Source organism: Loxodonta africana, chromosome 24 (genome assembly GCF_030014295.1).
Source record: "Loxodonta africana isolate mLoxAfr1 chromosome 24, mLoxAfr1.hap2, whole genome shotgun sequence".
Taxonomy (NCBI): Eukaryota; Metazoa; Chordata; class Mammalia; order Proboscidea; family Elephantidae; genus Loxodonta; species Loxodonta africana.
Window position 1 is genome coordinate 63,638,523 of NC_087365.1, and position 26,058 is coordinate 63,664,580.

Here is a 26,058-nt window from a genome sequence, read left to right on the forward strand (position 1 = left end):
CCCGCGCGCCGCGAGGTCCGGCAGGAGCTCGGGGAGGGGGCGCGAGGCGCATGCGCAGGCCCTCGGCCGCACTTCCCCAAAGCGCGGGGCCTGGACTTCCTCACGCTGGAGGCGCCCGCCCTGCCCCGCCCGCCCGCCAGCCCGCCCGCCGGGGCGCTCGGCCGGCTCCCCCGCAGGCCTCTTCGCGCCCACATGCCCGGCATTGCGCGGAAAGTGGGGTGCTGGCTTTGTGGCGGCCTGGGGTGCGCGGCGACCTCCCCCCCTACTCTTCACAGCTGGGCCGTTCTTGCAGGGAGTCCACGAGGCTCCTGGCCAGTGCGGGGGCGCCAGCGAGAGCACCCCAGGCCCCGGGGTCCCGTGTGCCGCTTGCCCCGCTTGGGTAAGGAAGAAGTCCCTGGAAAGGGCTGACCCGTGGTCACGCCAGGCCCGCCCGCCCTCTCCAATCTGATGCCTCATCTGTAGAGTGGGGTTAAGTGAGACGTGCTGTCACCATGCTGGGGGTGGGGGTGGGGGTTCCGTGCTGCGGGGCTGGCGGCGCTGGTGGGTGTGGGCTCTTGCGTGGAGTCCACCAAAGGGCTCGTTTCCAGGGCGTGACCAACTCCCTTCTGAGCCCTCCTAAAGTCCAGAGCCCTCTGGGTCCCCTTTGCCACAGATGCCCTTTCCTTTCAGTGGCTGGCTTTCTTGGCCCTTTTTGACACAGCACAGCTGTGGGTGAAGTTCCTTATCACAGAATGTTCTGGGCCAGTGTCAGGGTGGCCCAGACCACTCTGCAGACATCTTGTGTCTGTGGCCCCCCAAGCCTGCTGTTCTCCCAGTGCCTGTAAGGCCTAGCCTGGCTGGAGGCAGGGCTCCCCACACAAATGCCCACCCACTGCACAGCCCATGTGCACAGTGGGGCAGGGCTCTTCCAAGCACCAGAGAAGTGGGGATAGTTCACTTGGCAGGTGTTGGGGTGTCTGCTGTGGGCCCTGAGTGAGGCCAACCTGTAAGGGGTTGGGTGGAGGGTGCGCTCAGGAGAGAAACAGGTTGAGGAGGGAGGGCAGGGTGGTACCCAATTGGTGTCAGGAATCTTTGGTGAGCAAGGGTAGTGCGAAGGTTGAGGGTGGGGGGGTTGCACTGTGGTTCTGTTGGAAAAGCAGTGAGGCCAGGGGCCAGGGCAGGCCCAGGTCAGAGTGGGAGCTGGGCCCACAGGACAGTCCTCGCTCTCCAGCTTGGCCGATTACTTGTTGGAGGCAGCATGATGAGCAGGGCCAGAGGCCGAACACCTGTCCAGGGATGGCTGCCTCTTACTGAGCCCAGGCATTAGTCCTGAGAAGTATGTGCTATTACCGCATCTTTACAGATGAGGACCAGGCACCTGGTCAAAGCCAGACAACCTGGCTGCGATGGCCAAAGTGCCGCCCATCTCAAGAGAAGTGCAGGGGGCAGCTGGCAGGAGTGGGGTCAGCACGTCCCCTGACTTCCAGCCACTGCCCCTGTTCTCCTCTGGCCCCTGGGGCCTGTCGGCCTTTTCCCTCGACTCTCCCCTCCCTCTGCTTCCCCGCTCTGTTGAGTACTCGAGAGGCAGACGGATGCTCACATGGATGCTCACAGGCCCTGCTGTATGTACCCTGACAGCTCTCCTCATTTGGTCTCCTTTACAGAAGACCACTTGTGAGGAAGACCCTTCCCATGTACCAAGGAGAAACCGAGGCAGTGACCTGTTCAAAGCCACGCAGCTGGTGATGGTGGAGATGAGGTTTGGACAGGGACCCCAGCCCCCCGGTGCTCACCTGACCCCTCAGTCCCTGACACACTGACCTGGCCCTCTCTTAGCGCCTTCCGTGGACAGAAGCCTCCTCCAGGCCCCACAGGAATGTCTTTGCCCCCTTCCCATATCCCCCTACCCAGACCTGGAGCCCCTCCCTGGCAGGGAGACAAAGGGGCACCTCAAGTGCTGGAACAACGCTGGTCTGAGAGGTCTTGGTGAGCGCTTGTGACTTGCTGCTTATCTGGGGCCTGTGTCTGCCTTTGTTACTTGGCCACTCGGCAGGGACCTGACCCACTAGAGCAGCCTGATGCAGCGTGGCCCTCCCCTTATAGAGCACTCACTGGGTGGGTGGGGGGGCACATCACCAAGTGAGATGCCATCGAAGCAACCCTATGACTCCATGTTAGAGATGAAGAAATGAGGCTCAGAGAAGTGATGAAGTGAATGTTTTACTGAACAGATGAGTCCTCCTAGGTAGAGTCCCAGGTCCAGGCTGCAGGGAGCTGGGCTAGGGCAGCCAGGGTGGCTGTCCCCACACAGGGTGAGAGTGCCACCACTCCTGGACGAAGACTGCCCCCTTCCCCAGCCTACTTGCCCCTGCCCCCCTCCCAGACCTCCCCCTTCCCCTGTTTCCCCAGAAGAGCACAGCTTCCTCCCACTTCACTTCCTGCTGGGGAAGCCCCTTCCTCCCAGGAATCCACACAGTTCTGGGCTTGGACCAAGGCCAAGAGCAGCAGCAGCCCCAGAAAGTGTGAAGGGTCAGAAGGCAAGCTTTAAGGAAGAGGCTGGGTTGAGGGGATGGAGGACCCAGTTCCACATGGGCTCAATCCCCATGGCTGAGCTGGGCACTCCTTGCTGGACCCTCTCTGACCTCTGGTGGGGGAAAGATGAGTCCTTTCCAGCTCCTGCTGACTCTGCCTCCTCAGGAGCCCCCACAAAGGGAGGGCTTGTCCGTCCCAGAGCCCCCACCTCTTCGGAACCTCTGAGTGGTGGCTGGGAAGGAGGAAAGGGAAAGTCCCAGGCTCCCCAGGAGAAGGTGCAGAAAAGCAGGCTCCGAAGGGAAACCCAGCTTTCTGTGGGTTGGGAGTGTCTGCCAGAGACTCAGAGGCTCCTCAGCATCCAGGGGTCCTGCAGGGGCTGGTGTTTGTCAGAGTAGATAGGCTGGCTTCCTTCTTGTTCCAAGTGTGTGTGTGTATGGGGAGTACCGGAAAAATTCAGGGTGGGAAGGCGGACCTCCCCAAGGGGCCTCCCCCTCAGTCTCCAGGGTCCCCCTGTCCAGGGCAACTCTCTGACCCCCCAAGCTGTGGTGTCTGCAGTCATTCCCCCTGCCCAGAATGCCACGGCCCCTCTGACCCCTGAAGCAATGACCTGCAATTTGGGTCTCACTTGAGCCCCAGTTTTGCCCTGAAGCTACCTTCGGTTCTGGGGCAGAAGTCTGTCACTGAGCCAGGCTATTCCTCCTCCCCCTCCTCTAGCCTGGGGGCCCCCATGGAATTCAGGGAGCTGAGGTGCCTGATGGAGGGCAGTGGGGAACTGGGGGTAGGGGTGTCCCTGTCCCTCTTACCTTGGTACCCATTCACTTGCACCTCCCTACTTTGTTGGGGAGCACTACTCTGTGCACCCAGTGTCTGTGGCAGTGGGTCTGGGACAGGCAGCATCCATCCTCTCTCCTTGTCTGCGGGGATCCAGTGGAGAGGGGGGTGGACAGCAGAAAGACCAGGGGCGACTAGACAAACAGAACTTTATATGGGGGGTGGGCGGTCCCGTGTCTCCGCGGCGCGGTCAGCGCGGGAAGATGCTCCCATCCACCTTCTCCTCCAGGATAGTCTCCACTCGCCTCCGCTGCGGGGAGACGCGCTGGGGCCTTGTTTGCGCGGGGCGGCGGGGGTTCCCCTCCCCCTCCACAGGCCTACGGGTACCTCTTGCCGGTCCAGGGGATCCGGGATCCTCTTGGGCTTCAGCTGAGGCGGCAGGAACATCTCCAGCCGGATGGCAGCGCGCGCGGACTTCTGCTGCTGAATGAGGAACGAGATCTCCTCGGCCTGCGGGTCGGGGGTGGGGGGGTCGTGAGCGGGCCCTGCACTTGTCCCAGCTGTCTCTTCCTCAGGACACCCCTGCCTCCCTGGTCCATTCCCACGCCATTCCCTCCCGCATGGCGCCCCGTCGGTGCCCCACCTGGTACTTCCCGGTATCCTCTTGGCCCCACCTGGTGTCCTGCCAGCCCCCCGCAGGTCTCGCCGGCCTCTCCCTCACCCTCATGCGGATATAGCGCAGACGCAGGGCGCGGATCCGCCCGCGGGCTTCTGCAGCCTTGAGAACGCCCAGGAGCCGATTCTGCCGCTGCGCTGGCAGATCGAGCGGCTGCGTCCACGCGCACGGGTCGGGCATGCGGTCCACCAGCTCCAGCGACTCGCGCGGGAAGATGGAGGCGGACGCGCCCACGTCCTCGAGCAGGTCGCCGAAGAGCAGGTGGCGGTGGCGCTGCGCGGGGCGCATGGCTGCCAGCCCCTCCAGCGTCAGCGCCCAGCCGGGCTTCGGTGGTTCCGCCGGAGGCAACCTCTTCGCGCGCCACTCGCGGGGCCCGGCGGCTGGCGCGCTCTTACTGGCCGGCTCCCGCGATCCCCTGCTCCCGGCCTCCTTTGCCCGCGAAGGCTGCATCCTAGGGCCCTGCCGGGGGAACGGGCGTCCCTGTCGAGGCCGAGTGGCGACCCTTTTCCTCACTCCCCCTTCAGCCAACCCCACGTGCAAGCCAAACTCGGGTCTGAAATCTGGCACCTTCGGCCTCTGCGACTTTGCCCAAGCAGTTCCCTCTGCCCAGTGTCCCCTTTCCCCATCTTGGTCTTCCAGCAGTCAGAATTTTCTGATGGAGTCGAGTTTTAGGAAATACCCTTCCAGCTGGAGGTATGCATGCGACCCTGAGTTGATCTCGGGCCCTACCTAGGGGTGAGGACTAGTGAGTGGACCCCTCTCAGGAAGGGGACCCTCCTCTGAGTCTGCTGTCCCCAGACAGCCTCGCTGCCCCCCCCGCCCCCCCCCCCCCGCCACGGTAGTAGGAGCTCCAGGATCTGGACTGGCCTCTTTCACCCCACAGCAGCACCAGGACTCTCAGCCTCAGTGATGGGGACGCAGTCGGTGGGCCTCCATTATATCCTGCGCAGAGAACCCCGGCCCTTACAGATGGAGCCTTGGCGGGGGGGAGGTACTGGTGTGTGTGTGTGTGTGTGTCTTTGTGGGTCTGTGTGTCTGGGTGTGCTTGTGTCCGGATCAGTCTGTGTGTGCACACGTGTGTGCCCCAGGAGGCTCAGAGCCCAGCGGACAGCTGGCTCTAGGCAGGAGAGACCTCTTCCTGGCCTGTTCCCTTGCTGGGCCTGGATGGGGGTAGAGGAGCAGAGTCCAAGGAGAAGGGAGAAGGGGTTCTCTCACAGTCCCCTGCCCCATCCTACACCCAGCCCTCTCCTTCCTGCCCAGACCCAGCCCACAGCGCCTCATACATGACTCTGGGCCTGGTGCCAATCCCCTTACTACCACCCCAGCTCTGGCGATCGCTCCTCCCCTCCAAGACTCATCCCTTCGCTCCAAACCTCTGCCTTCTCGGGAGCTTTCATTGCAACCTCTGACTCTTAGGCTTGTTGATGCAGTTGCCTGGCAACGGAGTCCTGCCCCTCCCCCAATCCAGCAAGGGTGGGAGCCCCTACCAAGGTGCATGGTCCCAGCTCAATGGGTGTGCACAGAGGGCGCCCCACCCAGGCTAAATGCCCCACAGCCACCAGAATGCTCTGAGAGGTGATTACAGTGACCCTCTGACAGTTCCTCACTCTTCAGCCCCTCTCCTGCCTCGAAGAAGCCTTGGGGCCCTGGTTTTGGGGGTCTGAGGGCTCAGCTGTGAGGAGACCCAGTCCCCTCAGGGTCCCCTCTTCACTAGCCCAGGAGACCCACCCTGGCTGGGGAGCCCTTGTGGTCACAGAAGAGGAAACTGAGGCAGAACTATAGATCACTCACCTCTTCCAGGACAAATTTGGGATCCACAGGTCCGCAGACATCCCCCCAGACTAGACCTGGGTTGTTCTGAACCCTTAGTCTCTGGATCCTGAGCTCTGTTTTTCTATAATCACATCTATTCTTGCATTCATTAATTTCATAATGCATTCACTTATTTTATAATTTATCAATCTATTGATCAATTCTGTAATGTATTTAGCATTCCCTGGTTTCTCCTGTAATGATTAACTCTAATGTTCCTTTTGTGACTTGAACAATGCTGGCATGAGTATATTGGTAAGTGCACAGCTTATTTGTAAATTCGTCCGCCCCACAGGGCAGATATAGCCCCTGATTCATTCATGCCTAGGCCACTGGTGGTGCCATTCTGGGTGTTGGTCTGAGCCCCTGGGGGGATGTCCTGAATTAAGAGATGTGGTCTCTGCCAAGGTTAGGCCTTTCTGCAGGAGGCCATTAACTATTCCTCTAGTTTTTGGAAACTCTGGCCCTTGGCCTGCTCCCTGCGCCCAGCTAGGCCTCCTTTCCTGCTGGACCCTAGGCCCCAGCTGTGTGGAACTCTTTCAGCTGCCCCCGCGCCTGCACTACTGACCTGTGATGACCCAGCCCCTGGACCCCTGGAGCCACACGGGGCAGGCCGCCTCCTCCAGGCTGCCTCATGGACACTTCCCAGCATGGGCGCAGGGGCTCGGGGGAGTGGGGCACTGGCCTGTTTATTGGAATGAGGTTTCCCTGACTGGATGACCCTTCGGATTCCCTGGTCTAGCCCAGAGGGACATATGGGGGGCTTGCTGGGCCTTGGCTGGGGTCTCAAGAAGTGAGGCATGTTCTTTTGCTCTGCAAGAAGGGACTTGTAGCTTTCCCTCTTTTTTTTTTTTTTAAATAGACTTTTTTTTTAGAGCAATTTTAGGTTTACAGAAAAACTGCAGAAAGTACAGAGTTCCACTATATCCTCCCTCTCCCCCTCCACCCCACTGTGGAAGAAAGGCCTGGAGAACAGCCAAAAAGAACCCTATAGAGCAGTTCTACTACACATGGGGTCACCATGAGTCAGGGCGGACTGGATCTAGATGGCAGCTAATCACAACAGCAATTTCTCCTGTCCTTAACACTTTGTATTCCTGTGGTCATTTGTTACAATTGATGAACTGATTGTTGTTGTTGTTAGGTGCCATTGAGTGGGTTCCGACTCATAGTGACCCTGTGCACAACAGAACGAACACTGCCTGGTCCTGTGCCATCCTTACAATCGTTGTTATGCTTGAGCTCATTGTTGCAGCCACTGTGTCAATCCACCTCATTGAGGGTCTTCCTCTTTTCTGCTGACCCTGTACTTTACCAAGCATAATGTCCTTCTCCAGGAACCGATCCCTCCTGACAACATGTCCATCCTTGCTTCTAAGGAGCATTCTGGTTATACTTCTTCCAAGACAAATTTGTTCGTTCTTTTGGCAGTTCATGGTATATTCAATATTCTTCGCCAACACTGCAATTCAAAGGCATCAACTCTTCTTCAGTCTTCCTTATTCGTTATCCAGCTTTCACATGCATATGATGCAATCGAAAATACCATGGCTTGGGTCAGGTGCACCTTAGTCTTCAAGGTGACACCTTTGCTTTTCAACACTTTAAAGAGGTCCTTTGCAGCAGATTTGCCCAATGCAATGTGTCTCTGGATTTTTTGACTACTGCTTCCAAAGGATGTTGATTGTGGATCCAAGTAAAATGAAATCCTTGACAACTTCAATCATTTCTCCATTCATCATGATGTTGTTTATTGATCCAGTTGTGAGGATTTTTGTTTTCTTTATGTTGAGGTGCAATCCATACTGAAGGCTGTGGTCTTTGATCTTAACCAGCAAGTGCTTCAAGTCCTCTTCACTTTCAGCAAGCAAGGTCGTGTCATCTGCATAACACAGGTTGTTAATGAGTCTTCCTCCAATCCTGATGCCCTGTTCTTCTTCATATAATCCAGCTTCTCAGATTATTTTGGCTCAGCATACAGATTGAATAGATATGGTGAAAGGATACAACCCTGATGCACAACTTTCCTGACTTTAAACCATTCAGTATCCCCTTGTTCTGTCCGAACAACTGCGTCTTGATCTATGTACAGGTACCTCATGAGCACAATTAAGTGTTCTGGAATTCCCATCCTGTGCAATGCTATCCATAATTTGTTATGATCCACACAGTCGGATGACTTTGCATAGTCAATAAAACACAGGTAAACATCTTTCTGGTATTCTGTCCTTTCAACCAGGATCCATCTGACATCAGCAATGATATCCTGGTTCTACGTCCTCTTCTGAATCCGGCCTGAATTTCTGGCAGTTTCCTGTTGATATACTGCTGCAGCTGCAAAATTTTGCTTGCGTGTGATATTAATGATACTGTTCGATAATTTCCGCATTCGGATCACCTTTCTTGGGGACAGGTATAGGTATGGATCTCTTCCAGTCGGTTGATCAGGTATCTGTCTTCCAAATTTCTTAGCATACGAGAGAGCACTTCAAGTGCTGCATCTGTTTGCTGAAACATCTCAATTGATATTCTGTCAACTGATGAACCAATAACGGTATGTTATTAAAGAACTTAAAGTTCACAGTTTACCTTAGGCTCTTCTTGGTGTTATACAGTCCTATGTGTCCCCCATTACAGTATCCTACAGAAGAGTTTCATGGCCCTACCCCTCTGTTTTTGTAAAATTGAAGAACTTTGCCTTCCCTCCCCCGCATACATGGTGTGGCTTACCAGACTCCCTGACCACAGCAGATGCCCTGCCTGCTTACCCAGGAAGCTGTCCCCCGTGTCTGCACTACTGACCTGTGGTGACCCAGCCCTTGGGCTCTGGGCTCTGTGGGGCTGGGCCGGAGACTGGGCTGGATCAGGAGGGGTGCTGTCATGACCTGGGGCCAGAGCTGCAAGTGAGCCTGCAGGAGGATCTCTCTCATTCTCTATTCTTGTGCCCAGGACGCTCAGAGTTTTCAAGGGCCCATGAAAAGACCATGATCTAAAAGCATGTTTATTGGTGCCAAAGTGTGAAAATTAAGTGAGTAAATGTTATTAAATGACTATCTTAGACTGGGTTCTCTGGAGAAGCAAAACCAGTAAAGCATGTAAATATATATAGAGAGAAATTTGTATCAAGGGAGCAGCTCACACAATTGTAGAGATGGGAACATCCCAAGTCCGTGGATCAGGATAGAGGCCTTTCCCAATTCATGGAGCCACAGAAGCTGGTGAACCCAAGATTGGCAGGTCAGAGGTCAGGGATCCCGCTAACAGGTTGTGAAGGTCAAGGAATCCTAAGGTCGATAGGCAAGACTGCAAGGTTTCTCTTGATTCACATAGCTCCAGGGGCTGGCGAGCCCAAGATTGGCAGGTCAGGGAGTAGGACTCTTGCTCGCAGGCTGTGAAGATCAATGAGTCCCAAGACGAACAGGTAAGCTTCTAGCTCAAGCCCCAAGCCCCAAGAACTGGAGGTCAGACAAGAGGAAGCTGCTGGATCCAGAACAAGCCAAAAACCTTGGCAAGGTGAGCAGGAAGAAGTAGGTGGTGGAAGGTGGAGAGATGAAGGCTGAGGGGGCAGTGAGCCACCACAGGCCCTGCCCGCACCAGTACCACTCAGAAGATTCCGTCATGGTGATCACATATCAAATTTCATCAGGGAAGAGATCACATTATACAACTGCCAAAACACTGAGAATCATGACCCAGCCAAGTTGACACGCAATCTTAACCTATCACAATGAGCATAAAATTCAACATCATATCGGAAAGCTGAAATTCAATTATTTTGTCATTGTCTAAGGAGCCCTGGTGGAGCAGCGATTAAGCTTTGGACTGCTAACTGAAAGGTTAGAACCCCCCCAACCCCTCCGAGGGAGAAAGACATGGCAGTCTGCTTCTGTAAGGATTACAGCCTTGGAAACTCGATGGGGCAGGTCTACTCTGTCATATAGGGTCCCTATGAGTTGGAATCAATGCAATGGTGTCTCAGTTATCTAGTGCTGCTATAACAGAAATCATACAAGTGGACGGCTCTAACAAAGAGAAATTTACTTTTTCTCTCTGTCGGCTCTGGAGGAAGATCTTTCTTATCAATCTTCCCCTGGCCTAGAAGCTTCTCAGCACAGGAACCCAGATCCAAAGGATGTGCTCCACTCCTGGTGCTTCGTTCTTGGTGATATGAGATCCCTGTATTCTCTACTTGCTTCTCTCTTTTACATTTCAAAAGAGATTGACTCAAGATACAACTTAATCCTGTAGATTGAACTCTGCCTCATTAACATAACTGCCTCATTAACATCATAGAGGTTAGGATTTCCAACACAGAGGATAATCACATCAGATTACAAAATGGTGGACAATCACACAATAGTGGGAATCATGGCCAACCAACTTGATACACATTTTTGGGGGACATAATTCAATCAATAACATTCCACCCTTTGGCCCCCAAATTTCATGTCCTTGCCACATGTAAAATACAATCCCCATCATATCATCTCAAAAGTAATAAATCAACTCCAAGTCCAGATTCCACCCTGGGGCAAAATTCCTCTTTATCTGTGAAATCTAGAATACAAGTTATCTGCTTCCAAAGTACAATGATGGAACAGGCACAAGGTAGATATTTCCATTACAAATGGGAGAAATTGGAGGGAAAAAAGGGATAACAGGCACCAAAGCGAGTCAGTAGAACACATTACATTCGCTTTCAAAGCTTGAAAATAATCCTCTTTCTCTGAGACCATTTAGGCAATGACCCTGCCTTCCTGACTCTGGGTATTGGTCATAATCTCAGGATTCTAGGTGGATGCCCCTTGGCCCTGGGCTTCAGTTCCACCTTCCAAGCCCACTGAAAAGGCTACTCTGCTCCCTCAGCTTTGGGTGGCCACATTCTCCTAGTCCATCTGTGTGGTGACCCTACCCCCTTGGCCTCAGCAGGCCCATTCTGCCCTTTGGCATGACAACCCCACCCCCTCATCTCTGGGCAGTGGATTTGGCCCCATTCTGCCGGCACTTGTGAAAGACAGCCCCACACTCCAGAGCTGAGTTGGTGAAGATCTGACTCTTTGAAACCTAAGAGGCTGTGGCCTCACCCTTTGAAACTCTGGAAGCCTTGGCTCTACCTTTGAGACTGACGCAGCTCTGCTTCCTGTATTCCTTGCCTCTTCAGCTTCTGCTTCTTGATTCCTTGGCCTCTCGAGCCCACGTGCCTCTTGGGTAGGCCCAGTGTCTGTCCTGCTCTGGCAAGTGTTCCAAAGCTCTTTAGCTCTACCAATAAGTGCCTGGAGACACCCTACTCCACCAGGAAACCTCTGCTGGAAGGCACTCAGCTCTCTTGCTCTGTGGGTCAGCTCATGCACTGTTTCAAACTGGTCTCTGGGTTCTGCTGCCACTGTTTCTTTGCTGCTGCTTCTTGCCATCTTCACCATCTCTGGCGTTATGACTCTCCTCACTTCCTTCCGAGTCCTCACCAGAATTGTCTTTGATGTCTGTTATTCCACCGTCTCTTCAAGGAAATCTAGGCTTTTACTTTTTTTTTTTTTTTTTTTACTATTAGGCATTTTAAAACTCTTCCAGCCTCTACCCATTACTCAATTCCAAAACCACTTCCACATTGTAGGTGTCTGTTAGAGCAGCACCCCACTCCTGGCACCAAGTTCTGTCTTAGTTATCTAGTGCTGCTATAACAAGTGGATAGCTTTAACAAAGGGAAATGTATTCTCTCACAGTTCAGGAGGCCAGGAGTCCAAAATTCAGGGTGCCGGCTTCAGGAGAAGGCTTCCCCTCTGTGTCAGCTCTGGAGGAAGGTTGGTATCATCAATCTTCCCCTTGTCTAGGAGCTTCTCGGCACAGGGACCCCAGATCCAAAAGACAGACTATGCTCCTAACACTTCTTTCTTGTGGTATGAGATCCCTCTCCTCTCTGCTTGCTTCTCTCTTTTATATCTCAAAAGATATTAACTCAAGATACAACCTAATCCTGTAGATTGAGTCCTGCCTCATTAACGTAACTGCCTCTAATCCTGCATCATTAATATCATAGAGGTTAGGATTTTCGACACACGGGATAATCACATCAGATCACAAAATGGTGGACAATCACACAATACTGGTAATCATGGCCTAGCCAAGTTGACACATATTTTTGGGGGACACAATTCAATCCATAACAGATGGTAATGGGGTTTTTTTTGGGGGGGAGTTTTATAAATATTATAAGGCTTAAATGACAAGGACAAAGTAATTTATGTATGATGAAACTCAAAATTGCTAAAATTCTCTAACTTTAAAAAAATTTATTTACAGCGTTTAATTGAAAGTTTACAAATCAAGTCAGTCTCTATCTACTACTCTATCTACTGCTGTATACTCCTAGCTGTTCTCTTCTTAATGAGACAGCATATTCCTCCTCTCCACCCTGTATTCCCTGTGTCCATTCAACCAGCTCCTGTCCCCCTCTTCCTTCTCATCTCACCTCCAGACAGGAGTTGCTCACATAGTCTCATGTGTCTACTTGAGCCAAGAAGCTCACTCATCACCAGTATCATTATCTATCTTTTAGTCCAATCCCTGTCTGAAGATTTGGCTTTGGGAATGGTTCCAATCTTGGGCTTACAAAGGGTCCAAGGACCAAGATCTCCAGGGTCCCTCCAGTCTCAATCAGACCATTAAGCCTGGACTTTTTATGAGAATTTGAGATTTGCATCCCACTGTTCTCCTGCTCCATTAGGGATTCTCTGTTTTGTTCTCTGTTAGGGCAGTGATCGGTGGTAGCCAGGCACCATCTAGTTCTTCTGGTCTCAGGCTGATGGTAACTCTGGTTTATGTGGCCCTTTCTGTTTCTTGGGCTCATCTTTACCATCTGTCTTTGGTGTTCTTCATTCTCCTTTGCTCCAGGTAGGTTGAGACCAATTGATGCATCTTACATGGCCACTTGCTAGCATTTAAGACCCCAGATGTCTCCTACCAAAGTGGGATGCAGAACGTTGTCTTAATACATTTTGTTATGCCAATTGACCTAGATGTTCCCTGAAACCATGGTCCCCAGACCCCCGTCCCTGCTACTCTGGCCTTCGAAGTGTTTGATTATATTCAGGAAACTTCTTTGCTTTTGGTTTAGTCCAGTTGTGCTGACTTTCCATGTATTGCGTGTTGTCCTTCCCTTCACCTAAAATAATTCTTGTCTACTTTTGGGTTATCTAGTTAGTGAATACCCCTCTCCCTCCCTCCCCATGCTTGTAACCCCACGCTTGTAACCTTGTAATGATCTCATGCAATATTTGTCCTTTTGCAACTGACTAATTTCACTCAGCATAATGCCTTCCAGATTCTTCCATGTTATGAGATGTTTCACGGATTCATCATTGTTCTTAATCGATGCATAGTATTCCATTATGTGAATATACCATAACTTATTTATCCATTCATCTGTTAATGGACACCTTGGCTGCTTCTATCTTTTTGCTATTGTTAACAGTGCAGCAATGAACATGGGTGTGCATATAACTGTTCATGTGAAGGCTCTTATTTCTCTAGGATATACTGCAAGTAGTGGAATTGCTGGATCGTATGGTAGTTCTATTTCTAGCTTTTTAAGGAAGCACCAAATCGATTTCCAAAGTGGTTGTACCGCACAAATGGCTATGTGGGCCTTGGGAGCTACCATGGGTCACCTGTGAGGTTTTCTGTGGGTTACCCATTTTTGGTGCCAGGGTGGTGCTTGGGGACACCTCAGGAGGGCAGGAGAGAATGAGTGGCTTGCAGTCCTGTCCTGGGATGTGGATGGCCTCAGGTCCTGTGTGGGAAGAGTGAGGTGTATGCCCCCGGGTGTGGGTGTGAATCTCACTCAAGGATCCAGGCTCTTCTGAAATGGATATGACCTCTGAGCAGAGCGTGTCCTTTGGACCTGGGGTCCCTGCACTGAGGCGCTCCTAGACCAGGGAAGATTGATGACAAGGACCTTCCCCCAGACTTGGACACAGAGGGAAAGCCTTCCCCTGTAGATGGTACCCTGAATTCTGGACTTCTAGCCTCCTAAACTGTGAGAGAATAAATTTCTCTTTGTTAAAGTAACTAAGACAGAATTTGGTACCAGGAGTAGGATGCTGCTCTGATACTTACAGTGTGGAAGCAGTTTTGGAATTGAGTGACCTCTGAGAGTGGCCTGGGGACCCAGATGGCTTGTGCTGGGCTTTCACTGTAATTTGCAAACCCAGTTTGTAATTTGTAAACATGTGTGTCCTATGCTGTGTGTTCTAGGCTGTCCCTGGTGTGGTTGCATACAATGTGTGTGTTTGAGGTTGTCCTATGTTGTCCTGCTCTGACACATGAACTCTCGTATAACATGTGTCCACTGCTATCTCTTGTGTAACATGTAGTGTTTTGGGTTTAGTTGCATCTCCAAACAGATATGTCAAATCCTAACACTTGTATCGGTGAATGTGACCTTGTTTGGAAAGGGGGTCTTTGCAATGTTATCAGTCAGGTTAACATGAAGTCACAGTGGAGCAGGGTAGGTCCTAATCCCATCTGAGTGATGTCTTTATAAAAGAGGACAGACATGGAGACCCGATGACAGACATGGAGACTCACACAGAGAAAAGACACCATGTGCAGGTGCGTCTACAAGCCAAGGGGTACCTGGGGCCACCTGAAGCTGGGAGAGACAAGAAAGGAGTTTCCTAAAGACTTCAGAGAGAGCATGGCCCTGCCAACATCCTGAATTCAGACTCCCAGCTTCCAGAACTGTGAGAGAATGAAGTTCTGCTCTTAGAAAACACCCTGGTACTTCTTTACGACAGCTGTGGGAAACACAGTTCTGTGTCTCGCCCGGCCTCCCAGGGGTCATTCCCTCTGCCCCCAGGTGCCCTTTGTGGAGCCCTTCAAAGTCTGGCCTGGGCTCTGCTACCCCAGGGGCCTTGGTTTGACCCCTTCCCAGCCCCAGGGTATCCCTTGTCCTGGCCGGGCCACCCAAAAGCCAGGGGACTGGGCATGTCCTCCTGCTGAAACTGGCCACCTCCCACTGTCCTCTGTGCTGGGCTCCACAGCTGAGCCATCATAGCTCTGCTGAGCCTGGAGTGCATGCTGGCCCTGCAGGGACAGGTGCAAAAGTGGAAGGAGCAAGCTCAGGCACATGAGAGGTGTGTGGGTGAGGATGTGTGGCAGAGCAGGGCAGTCAGGATCAGTGGTGTCACTAGGGTATCACCCAGTGCAGTAACTCAGAGTGTCACCCCCCCGTCCCTTGGGCCTGGGGTGGGCTGGGCCAGCTGGTTAACCACCTTCCCCCAGCAGCGCTGGGCTATCCACTGCAGGCTGTCGCTGTTGCTGCTTCTGCAGCCTAGAGTCATTTTGGTGTCACTGCTCTGACAGTGTCGGGGGTGCAGTCCTCACCCTTCCTCCCCAACCCCCTAGTGACGCCACTGGCCGGGATGCATGTCAGAGGCTGAATGTTGCAGGTGGGGCTTGTGTCCACAGGATGGCCTGGGACACATGTGCTCTGGGGCAGAGCACTTGTGCAGAGCAAGACGACACAGACACAGGATCAGCAGGGCAGTGGGGCACACGCGTGAACACGTTTGGGGTCAGGGGCCCTCTCCGGCAGAGGAAAGGGAGCAGAGTGTGGGACTGGGACCAGGGTCTAAGGAGGTGGGGGAGGGGCCTGGGTTTGAGTGGAGCCTCTGATTCTGTCCTGTCTTCCATTCCCTCCAGCCTTCCCCTCTCCCCTCCCCCTACTTTTCATCCTAACTCCCCCTTCCTCCTCTGGACTTCAGAAGTGGCATCACCCAGGGGCACATATGCAGATGGTGAGGGGGTGGGGTAGCACACCCCTGCTCCAGCTCCTGAGCTGAGGGTATTAGGTCAGGCTCCTAGGTATCCCCTTCCCTAGGTCCCACAGGCCTGTGGCATCCCCTTCCCCTGCCAAGGTCTTGGGCTGGGCATTGGGGCTGGAGGTGGCAGAGGATCATAGGCAGGTGGGTACCTGCCACGGGGCTGCGGGGCCTAGGCTATGGCTGTTCGTACCTTTAGGGTTCAGCTGTGGGGGCTGTGGAAGCCTGAGCCCACTGGACTTCCGGGTTAGGAGGTCATGCTTCAAGCTTCTTCTGGAGGAGCTCTGTGTCCCAAGGTGTCCACACACTGCCTTGTGGATACCAGGTGCCTTTGATGTGTGTCACATGTGTGCTGGCATTCCCTAGTGTGCATCGTGGACTTGTGTGGGAGTGTCTGTGTGTCCCCACCAGTGTGTGATTTTGACATGTCTCCGAGTGACCCACAAGTGTCTCCACATGTGTCCTAAGCCTTGGCCACAGCAAAGATGCAGACATGAGATCCTGGGGGACAGCGTGGGACACCGTGTCCTGGGTGTCTGCATGCCACATCCGGGTATCCTAGCGACTGCTGCTGCCTGTCTCCTAGCAACCAGGTCCCCATCCTTAAGGAGGGAGGATACTCTGTGCGGGGGGCTGAGTACCTTCGAAGCCTGCCCACGGGAGCAGCCCTGTGACTGGGAGGGTGCTGGTAACTCAGGTCAGGGGTCACCACATGGCCTTGGCCTGTGGCTGCCATCCCAGTCAGCTTCACACATGCTGTTGTGCTAATTGGGAGCTCTGTTGGCCACAGATCAGCTGGTCTTGGTGCATCTCAAGTAACAGGCTGACTGGTCAAACCCTGCCTCTGCCTGCCACAGGTGCCTGAACTCTCAGCTGGCCATGTCCTGGGGCCAGACAACCATGGTTTAAGGTGCTCTTTGCAGAGAGCTGGCTGAGCAGGGGCACGGCGCTAGGGCACCTGGCTGAGGGGTGAGGGGAGCCCCGTCAGGGCAAGTGTCTGCACTCTGGAATTCTGAGTCGGCCTCTGCATGGGCAGGGCAGGACCTGGTAAGAATAAGTGTGGGTGACCCGTGAGCCAACCTCCCGTTCCCCATGCAGGCTGACTGTCCAGTGTCCACGTGTGTGAGACGATATACATTTGCCTGTCCCAGGTCTGTGGGTCCGAGCTTGTACATGCGTCTGTCCTGTGTACATGTGCCTCTGCCCTGACTTTGTGCATCTGAGCCTGTGTTTGCACCACGTACGTGTCTGTCCACATATCTGCGTGTCTGAACTTGTACGTGCTCTGTCCCCGTATCCGTGTGTCCAAGCCTCTATGTGTGTCTCTGCCTTCTGTGTGACCTAGCCTGTACGTGTGTCTGTATGGGTCTGTGGGTGGTGTCCTTTGTCTGTCCATCTCTATGTGTGTGCTCTGGTCCTTCATCTGTTTGCTGTGTGGCTGAGCCTTTGCTGCCTGCTCCCCCTCCAGCCCACATGGCCCCTCCCCGCCCAAGCTGCAGCTTCCTCCCCTCCCCCAGCTCCTGGCTAGGCAGCTCTCAGCTCACCACAGCAGCGTCTGGCATCTACTGAGAAGGAGCAGCTGCCGCAGCAGCCGGCACTGCAGCCCATCCAGCCCAGCTCTGAGTGAGAAAGCGGCCTCCCTCCAGCCCCTTGGCCCCTCCAGCCCCTTGGCCCCTGTTCCACCTGCCTGCTGAGACCTGGGCCCCACTGCCCCCAGTGTTGGTTCCCAAGGTGAGTTCCTGAGAATGGGGGTAGGCGGAGGGTGCTGATGGGCTGGCAGCTTCTGGTGGGTCAGAACAGGGGTGGCAGGAGGAGGCTGGGCATTCGGCCACCTGTGTCCTGAGTCACGGGCATTTCAGGGCGTGTTTTGCCTGTATGGGGACAGACACACACACAGGTTCCTTATGAGCCTGCGTGTACATGAGGGCTCATTTGAGCATCTCCATGTGTGCACTTGTGTGTTGCTGCATCTTTGAGCCAGTGCACACGCAGGTGGCTGTGTGTGTGTCCCTGGCGTGGACATGTGTCTTGGTGTGTAACCACATCCATGTATCCCATGTGTGGGTCTATAAACCAAATGGGACCATGTCCCTGTGTGAGCTCGGGTGTGCCTATGCATGTCACCTGCCTGTGAGTCCCACTGTGTCCCTGTGCGACACGTGTCTTTATGTCCTGTGTGTCTGTGTCCCTGCATGTGTATCACGTGTCTGTGTGTCCGTTCATGTGTGTCACGTGTCCCTGTATTCCCCTGTGTCCTGTCTGTGTGTCATGTGTCTCTGTGTCCCCCCATGCCCCTGTCTGTGTGTCACATGTTCGAATGTCCTCCCGGCCCCTGTGTGTGCCTCAGGGTCTGTGGCTGCCTGTGGGGGGTGCCTGTCCCCCCAATCCATGCAAGTTGGGTGTGCAGTCAGGTGCCTCTGTGCTCCCCAGGTGCTTGTGGCCGAGAGGCATCATGGAGTCCCTCTTTCCCGCCCCATTCTGGGATGTCTTCTACAGCAGCCACCTGCAGGGCAACTTCTCCCTCCTGAGCCCCAACCACAGCCTGCTGCCCCCCCACCTGCTGCTCAACACCAGCCACGGCTCCTTCCTGCCCCTTGGGCTCAAGGTCTCCATTGTGGGGCTCTACCTGGCTGTGTGTGTGGGGGGGCTGCTGGGGAACTGCCTCGTCATGTACGTCATCCTCAGGTAGGCTGGCCCTGCCCCCACCAGAAGCTCCCATGGCCTGAGTGGTCAAAGGGCCACCGAGGGGAAAACTGAGGCAGGGCTGTTCAGGATGGACCTGGGGCAGGTGGGGGATTTCCTGCTTCCCTCCCACATCTAATTCCTGGTTGTCCTGTCCGGTGGGGTGGTCAGTCCTGAGGCCCTGGACACTCAGCTCCTGGAGATGGAGGTGAAGGAGGAGGGGATCCAGGCCCTGCCTCTGCCTGTGTGTGGGGGAGGAGGGGACCCAGGCCCTCCCTCTACCTGTCTCGGGAGGTAGGAGGGATACCCATGCCCCATCCCTTCCCATTTGGGGGAGTAGGGGGGACCTAGGCCCACCCCCTGCCTGTTGGGGTAGTGGGGAGGAGACCCAGGCACTGTCCCTGCCTGTTGTGGGGGGAGGGTGCAGCTGCACTCCAGTCACTACAGTGACCCCTACCCTGCATGATCTCATTTGTCTGAGGTGTCTGAGCTGGGGCCAGGCTTCATGCCAAACTGTCTGCCTGGATTATCTCATTGGAGCCCAGCAGCACCCCGTGACACTGCTCTTTCGTTAGCCCACTCTGTAGATGGGCAAACAGAGGCACATAGAGTGTGTGGTGGTGGGCAGCTCTCGGAGCCTGTTCTCCTGGCTCCAGGCCTTGGGGCTCAGTGCTGATATCTGTGGTGTTCCAGATCTGCTGATGCTCAGAGGTGGGAAAGCTCAGGGGGCCCAAGACAGGTAGCGAGGCTGTGGGGTGGCTGGTGAGCTGGGTAGTTGAAGCAAGTGGACAGCGTGTGGGTGGATGAGTGAAGAATGGAGATGGCCCAGCACAAGGGGTGGGATCCTGACCATGAGACCATGCAAATGGAGTTCCAGGGGCTTGGGCAGATGTGGGATCTTGAGTGCCAGGTGGGGATGTTGTTCTTCAGGCAGTAGGGAGCCATGGAAGGTCCCTGAGCAGGAAAATGGCCCAACCAGATTGTCCTTGGCCCAGAAAGACGTGATTCTAAAGGAAGTGCTCAGAGCCCGAAAGCAAATGGCCTCTTCATATAATCTCGAAGGCCCCAAGCAGAGGTACCAATGGGAGACACAGTAGTGGTGGAGGCAGGACGGGGCAGTGGGGAGTGCCCAGGCCCTGCTTCTTTCTGCCCTACCCTTTGAGTGACTCTGAGCAAGTCCTGTTCCCCTCTGGGCCTCATTTTCCCCATTTGGAAAGTGAGCAAGGTGAACCAGATAGCCCCCTGCGTGCATGTGTTTGCATATGCATGTATGTGTGCATGCATGCATGGGTGTGTGTACAAAGGACAAATGCAGACACACATGCCCAGATAAATGATACACATGTGCACACATACACATGCTCATATATGTACACATGTGGACATGCATGTTCACAGAGCACGTGTGCATGTACAGTGCATGTGTGTGCACTGTACAGGTGCATGCATGTGTTTGTATGTCTATGTATGTCTATGTGTGCACAGATATCTGTATGTGTGTGCATGTGTGTGTGATGCATAGCTAGACAAGGAGGTAGGAGGAGTAACTGCCCCCTGCCCAGTGCTGACCTACAGAGAAGGGTCCTGGGAAGGCTGTTCCTGACCCACATGCCCTGGGTGGCTGGAAGGCGTGTCATGGGTGAGGGGTCAGCAACCTGGGGCAGTCCACATACCTTGTCCACACTTCCTGTCTTCAGTGCTGCTCTTTTGTGTCTCTCCTCTGCATGGGAGCATAGAAACTCTCAGACCAATGTCCTGGGTTAGAATAGGCGGGAAGGGCATTGCACATTAGCAGTTCCCAGAGAGCGGTGCTCAGGAAGCACTGTGACCACATGGGCCCAAGAGCAACACACGGTGTGCTCTGAGTCAGTGGGGTGGGGCCAGCTGCCTCCGGACTTAGAAACATCTGTGCCAACCTTGCTCCAAAAGCTCTGAGTCTGTTTCATCCTCTATAGTGTGGGGGCAGTAATATCTACCCACAGTGTTTTCTTGAGTCTCAAATGAGATAAAATCCAAGTGAAGAAATTGGCACAGGTATCTGCCATTGTTATTGTTGTCATTATTAGTATTTGGGCATAGCTGAGGCCTCTTTGTGCTTATTTTTAATCCCTCTCTCAGAGACAGAACTGAACTCAGATTCCCTCATGGCAGCTAAATTGACATGGAAAATTGTCATTACTGGGGCTGCCACCCTTCCCACTATCATCACCACTAACAGTGTCATTGCCATCACAGCCACCGCCACCAGCACCACAATTATTACCATCATCACCTCCACCATCACAACCACCATCATCACCACCACCATCCCCAGCATCCCCACCGTCACCACCACCACCACCATCCCCACCGTCACCACCACCACCATCCCCACCGTCACCACCATCCCCACCGTCACCACCACCACCATCCCCACCGTCACCACCGTCCCCACCGTCACCACCGCAACCACCATCCCCACCGTCACCACCACCACCATCCCCACCGTCACCACCACCACCATCCCCACCGTCACCACCACCACCACCACCATCCCCGTCACCACCACCACCACCATCACCACCGTCACCACCACCACCACCATCCCCACCGTCACCACCACCACCATCCCCACCGTCACCACCATCCCCACCGTCACCACCACCACCACCATCCCCAACGTCACCACCATCCCCACCGTCACCACCACAACCACCATCCCCAACGTCACCACCATCCCCACCGTCACCACCACAACCACCATCCCCACCGTCACCACCACCACCATCCCCACCGTCACCACCACCACCATCCCCACCGTCACCACCACCACCACCACCATCCCCACCGTCACCACCACCACCACCACCATCCCCACCATCACCACCACCACCACCATCCCCACCGTCACCACCACCACTATCCCCACCGTCACCACCACCACCACCACCATCCCCACCGTCACCACCACCACCATCCCCACCGTCACCACCACCACCACCATCCCCACCGTCACCACCACCACCACCATCCCCACCGTCACCACCACCACCATCCCCACCGTCACCACCACCACCACCATCCCCACCGTCACCACCACCACCACCATCCCCACCATCACCACCACCACCATCCCCACCGTCACCACCACCACCACCACCATCCCCACCGTCACCACCACCACCACCACCATCCCCACCATCACCACCACCACCACCATCCCCACCGTCACCACCACCATCCCCACCGTCACCACCACCACCACCACCATCCCCACCGTCACCACCACCACCATCCCCACCGTCACCACCACCACCACCATCCCCACCGTCACCACCACCACCACCATCCCCACCGTCACCACCACCACCATCCCCACCGTCACCACCACCACTACCATCCCCACCGTCACCACCACCACCACCATCCCCACCGTCACCACCACCACCATCCCCACCGTCACCACCACCACCATCCCCACCGTCACCACCACCACCACCATCTCCACCGTCACCACCACCACCATCCCCACCGTCACCACCACCACCATCCCCACCGTCACCACCACCACCACCATCCCCACCGTCACCACCACCACCACCATCCCCACCGTCACCACCACCACCATCCCCACCGTCACCACCACCACCACCATCCCCACCGTCACCACCACCACCACCATCCCCACCGTCACCACCACCACCATCCCCACCGTCACCACCACCACCACCATCCCCACCGTCACCACCACCACCATCCCCACCGTCACCACCACCACCATCCCCACCGTCACCACCACCACCATCCCCACCGTCACCACCATCCCCACCGTCACCACCACCACCACCATCCCCACCGTCACCACCACCACCATCCCCACCGTCACCACCACCACCATCCCCACCGTCACCACCACCACCACCATCCCCACCGTCACCACCACCACCATCCCCACCGTCACCACCACCACCATCCCCACCGTCACCACCACCACCACCATCCCCACCGTCACCACCACCACCACCATCCCCACCGTCACCACCACCACCACCATGCCCACCGTCACCACCACCACCATCCCCACCGTCACCACCACCACCATCCCCACCGTCACCACCACCACCACCACCATCCCCACCGTCACCACCACCACCATCCCCACCGTCACCACCACCACCATCCCCACCGTCACCACCACCACCATCCCCACCGTCACCACCACCACCATCCCCACCGTCACCACCACCACCACCACCATCCCCACCGTCACCACCACCACCATCCCCACCGTCACCACCACCACCATCCCCACCATTCCCACCACCACCATCACCATCTCTACCATCACCATCGCCATCACAACCACCACCACAACTACCACCATCATCACCTCCACCATCACAACCATCATCATCACCACTGCCCTCACCATCACTGCCATCACCATCATTACCACCATCACCGTCACCATCACCATCCTCATCACCACCTTCACCCCATCTGCACCCCCACCATCACTGTCATCACTACCACTGTCACCACCATCCCCACTGTCACCACCACCACCATCATCACCGCTATTACCACTGACTCATTCAACAAATATTTATTAAGCACCTACAACTTTCAAGCAGTGTTCCAGGTGTTTTGTTCCAGCCAACACCATCAGCACTCCTGTCTCTGTCACCACTTCCTGTCTCCATCTTGGTGTGTTCTGGGTGGCTTTGATGGCTCAGATAGCCTCTGGAGCCCTTGGAAACCTCTGCCAGCTGCAGGGCCAAAATTTTAGTCAATGAGGAGTCTTGTGGGGAAACCCCACAGGGAGAGGACAGGTTCTTTCTCTCATGAGTCCTGCCCTTTCGCCCCTGGACAGAGTCCAGTGTGCTCTGATGCCCCCATATGCCTCAATGTCTCTAAAGTAGACCAGTCTTCAAGGTCCTGCACGCTTTGTGTGGGTCAGAATCACCGAGGGCTTGTTAGGATTTTTGCCTCAGGCTCTGTCTCCTGAGACTGACTCTGACTCTGTGGGCCTCAGTTGGGTTCAGAGCCTACATTTTAACAAGCTCCTGTCCGGACTCTGGCCTTGAGGGCTTCAGAGCTGGAAGCACCCCTCACCCTTTGCTGCCAGGTCCAGTCAGGATGCTGAGTGAAGCCTCCCCCTCCCTTCTGTGTGCAGACACACCAAGATGAAGACAGCTACCAACATCTACATCTTTAACTTGGCACTGGCGGACACCCTGGTCTTGCTGACGCTGCCTTTCCAGGGCACGGACATCCTCTTAGGCTTCTGGCCATTCGGGAATGCCTTGTGCAAGGCAGTCATTGCGATCGACTACTATAACATGTTCACCAGCACCTTCACGCTCACTGCCATGAGCGTGGACCGCTACGTAGCCATCTGCCACCCCATACGTGCTCTTGACGTCCGCACGTCCAGCAAAGCCCAGGCTGTCAATGTGGCCATCTGGGCATTGGCCTCCATCATCGGCGTCCCTGTTGGTGTCATGGGCTCAGCGCAGGTTGAGGATGAAGGTCAGTGTGGGATCCTGCTCCCTGTGGCTCCCCTGGGCCCTTCCCTGCCCTTCAGCCACGGGTCTCCCAGCCTCACTGATTTCTGTCTCCTCCTCCACAGCACCTTACTCCCTTTACCTTCCATGGACCCCTCCCTGCCTGCTGCCCACTGGCCGCAGGTCCCCAAGTGTTCTGACTGCTGCTGTCCTCCCCAGCGCCCTGCTTTCTGTGGCTCCTGGGGGCCCTTCCTGGCCTGTTAGCTGCATGCCCCAGGTGCGCTGACTGCTGTCTCCCTGCAGAGATCGAGTGTCTGGTAGAGATCCCCGCCCCACAGGACTACTGGGGACCAGTGTTCGCCATCTGCGTCTTCCTCTTCTCCTTCGTCATCCCGGTGCTCATCATCTCCGTCTGCTACAGCCTCATGATCCGGCGGCTGCGCGGCGTCCGCCTGCTCTCGGGGTCCCGAGAGAAGGACCGGAACCTGCGGCGCATCACACGGTTGGTGCTGGTGGTGGTGGCTGTGTTTGTTGGCTGCTGGACGCCAGTCCAGGTCTTTGTGCTGGTTCAGGGGCTGGGTGTGCAGCCGGGCAGTGAGGCTGCTGTGGCCCTGCTGTGCTTCTGCACGGCCCTTGGCTACATCAACAGCTGCCTTAACCCCATCCTCTATGCCTTTCTTGACGAGAACTTCAAGGCCTGCTTCCGCAAGTTTTGCTGCTCATCCACCCTGCGCCGGGAGACCCAGGTGTCTGACCGTGTGCGCAGCATCGCCAAGGATGTAGGCCTGGCCTGCAAGACCTCAGAGACAGTGCCGCGGCCTGCATGACTAGGCGTGGACCTGCCCCTGGTGCCTGTCAGTCCGCAGAGCCCGTCCACGCCCAACACGGAGCTCACGCAGGTCACCGCTCTCTAGCTGGTGGCCAAGCCTAAGCACCACAGCCTCCACAGGCTTTGCCTTTGGCCTGGACACTTGGCCCAGAAGAGGCTGTTGGAAAGCTGGGACTTGGGACATCATGGGACAGGGCGAGGCATGAGGGCAGCCACTGAGGTCCTCCTGCTGCTGCTGGATGGACCCTGCGCGACTCTTTCTTGGACCCTTCCCTGCTGAGTCCAGGGCACACTGGAGGTGTGCCTCCAGCTTATATAGCTCCACTCCCCCACATGCTGTGCATGTTTGCAGGGCCAGGGCTCCCAGCTGTCTCTGCCCTGTGATTCCCTGCCCCAAGAGCCTGGGACAGAAGCTGTGGACTTCAGGACTTCTGGGCCTCAGCATGGCCTTGGGAGGGTGGCAGGCCCCTACTGGCCTGTGGTTGTTCTAGAAGAGCCTGACTGGCCTCCAGGCCGTCTCTGGGCCAAGGCCCCAAGCTCCTACTGCCCAAACAGTGTTAACGGGGCCAAGCTGGAGGAGCTGGCCCTGGGGGGTGGGGAGGGGAAGGAAGAGGTTGGCCGGCCTGCTTGAGCCAAGTTACAAGGATCACCCAACTGTGGGGCCTCAGAAACACCTGGCTGTGGTCATCCAGAGTATCCCCTCTCTGATCTGCAAACAGGCTACAAGTGGGTGACTTTCTTCAGATGAACTGTTGAGACAGCTGCAATGCTGAAAAGACTCCTGTGCCCCACCTTCACCTGGGGCTGAGATGCAAACTTCAGCCAGGTGGCTTTGGCACCTGCAAAGGACAGGAAGCTCTCACTGTGCCCCCACCACCGAGCTTGACATGGTCGTCCTGGCGGGGGGAGGGGGCAGGAGAGTTGTGAATTTCTGCTAAGTAACAGTGTACCTTATGTATTTATGCATGCGATAACATCACCTTCTGTTTATGTGGCCAGCGCCGAATCTGTCTCCAGGGGTAGTGAGGGAGGGTCTTAATAAACAACTGCTTATGACTGCCATGTTTGCCCCAGGTGTTCCTGGCGTCTGCTGGGGCAAGGGGGTGATGTCCTGGGGTCACCTCATGGGTGGGAGGCAACTGCAGGCCCAGGCAGCTTTGTTCCCCCTCCTGCTCTGTTCCTCCTTCCAGGCTCTGCCCACGGCTGGAGGGTCCCCAGGTAGGAGTGTCATGAGTTGGTGGTGGTGTGGTAGCTGCTATTTCCTTTGTTTCAGCACGAAGGGCTTCACCCTGAACAGCTGACTCCTACACTGCTTACCTCTGGGCCCTTGGGTGGAGGTTCCCCCACGTGGGCCAGGGCTTCTCTTCACACTACTCATCTCGGCAGGTCCCCTTTACTCCGTCCTTAAGCTGATCAGAGGAGGGGTTTGGTGGAATGCTGAGCTGGTGTCCTGGCTACCGTGTGAACCCATGG

At 55.4% G+C, this 26,058-nt stretch overlaps 3 protein-coding genes across 5 annotated transcripts; 2 read left to right on the top strand and 1 right to left on the bottom strand.

Moving 5' to 3' along the window:
• Window positions 1–141: 141 nt before the first annotated feature.
• On the top strand, window positions 142–26,058 carry OPRL1 (opioid related nociceptin receptor 1). Of its 3 annotated transcripts, XM_064276417.1 has the most exons (7): window positions 142–379; window positions 1,644–1,738; window positions 4,842–4,949; window positions 17,106–17,319; window positions 18,019–18,273; window positions 23,426–23,781; window positions 24,060–26,057. In XM_064276417.1, the coding sequence occupies exons 5-7, from the start codon at window positions 18,041–18,043 to the stop codon at window positions 24,581–24,583; spliced, it is 1,113 nt and encodes a 370-aa protein (XP_064132487.1). In that variant the 5' UTR covers window positions 142–379; window positions 1,644–1,738; window positions 4,842–4,949; window positions 17,106–17,319; window positions 18,019–18,040; the 3' UTR covers window positions 24,584–26,057. The 3 variants fall into 3 exon arrangements, with proteins under 3 accessions (XP_064132487.1, XP_064132488.1, XP_003421822.3); XM_064276418.1 differs by lacking the exons at window positions 142–379; window positions 1,644–1,738 and adding an exon at window positions 4,288–4,651; XM_003421774.4 differs by lacking the exons at window positions 142–379; window positions 1,644–1,738; window positions 4,842–4,949; window positions 17,106–17,319; window positions 18,019–18,273 and adding an exon at window positions 18,357–19,345 and having other exon boundaries at window positions 24,060–26,058.
• On the bottom strand, window positions 3,371–4,408 carry LKAAEAR1 (LKAAEAR motif containing 1). The gene is made up of 3 exons (XM_064276450.1): window positions 4,004–4,408; window positions 3,670–3,792; window positions 3,371–3,592 (listed from the first exon to the last, which is right to left on the bottom strand). Exons 1-3 carry the CDS (start codon window positions 4,406–4,408, stop codon window positions 3,533–3,535), a joined length of 588 nt encoding a protein of 195 aa, XP_064132520.1. The 3' UTR covers window positions 3,371–3,532.
• LOC135228633 (basic proline-rich protein-like) lies at window positions 20,415–23,401 on the top strand. The gene is made up of 2 exons (XM_064276461.1): window positions 20,415–20,780; window positions 20,980–23,401. Exons 1-2 carry the CDS (start codon window positions 20,415–20,417, stop codon window positions 22,837–22,839), a joined length of 2,226 nt encoding a protein of 741 aa, XP_064132531.1. The 3' UTR covers window positions 22,840–23,401.

Bases quoted from the DNA above. Each gene is read 5' to 3' on its own strand.
- LKAAEAR1 (XM_064276450.1), bottom strand. From the start codon at position 4,408: ATGCAGCCTTCGCGGGCAAAGGAGGCCGGGAGCAGGGGATCGCGGGAG. The intron at 3,793-4,003 runs GTGAGGGAGAGG...CCCGACCCGCAG, and splicing joins TGCGCTATATCCGCATGAGG to GCCGAGGAGATCTCGTTCCT. The intron at 3,593-3,669 runs GTACCCGTAGGC...GTCTCCCCGCAG, and splicing joins ATCCCCTGGACCGGCAAGAG to CGGAGGCGAGTGGAGACTAT.
- OPRL1 (XM_003421774.4), top strand. From the start codon at position 19,074: ATGAGTGAAGAATGGAGATGGCCCAGCACAAGGGGTGGGATCCTGACC. The intron at 19,346-23,425 runs GTACCAATGGGA...TTCTGTGTGCAG, and splicing joins CTCGAAGGCCCCAAGCAGAG to ACACACCAAGATGAAGACAG. The intron at 23,782-24,059 runs GTCAGTGTGGGA...GTCTCCCTGCAG, and splicing joins AGCGCAGGTTGAGGATGAAG to AGATCGAGTGTCTGGTAGAG.
- LOC135228633 (XM_064276461.1), top strand. From the start codon at position 20,415: ATGGCAGCTAAATTGACATGGAAAATTGTCATTACTGGGGCTGCCACC. The intron at 20,781-20,979 runs GTCACCACCACC...TCCCCAACGTCA, and splicing joins CCACCACCACCATCCCCACC to CCACCATCCCCACCGTCACC.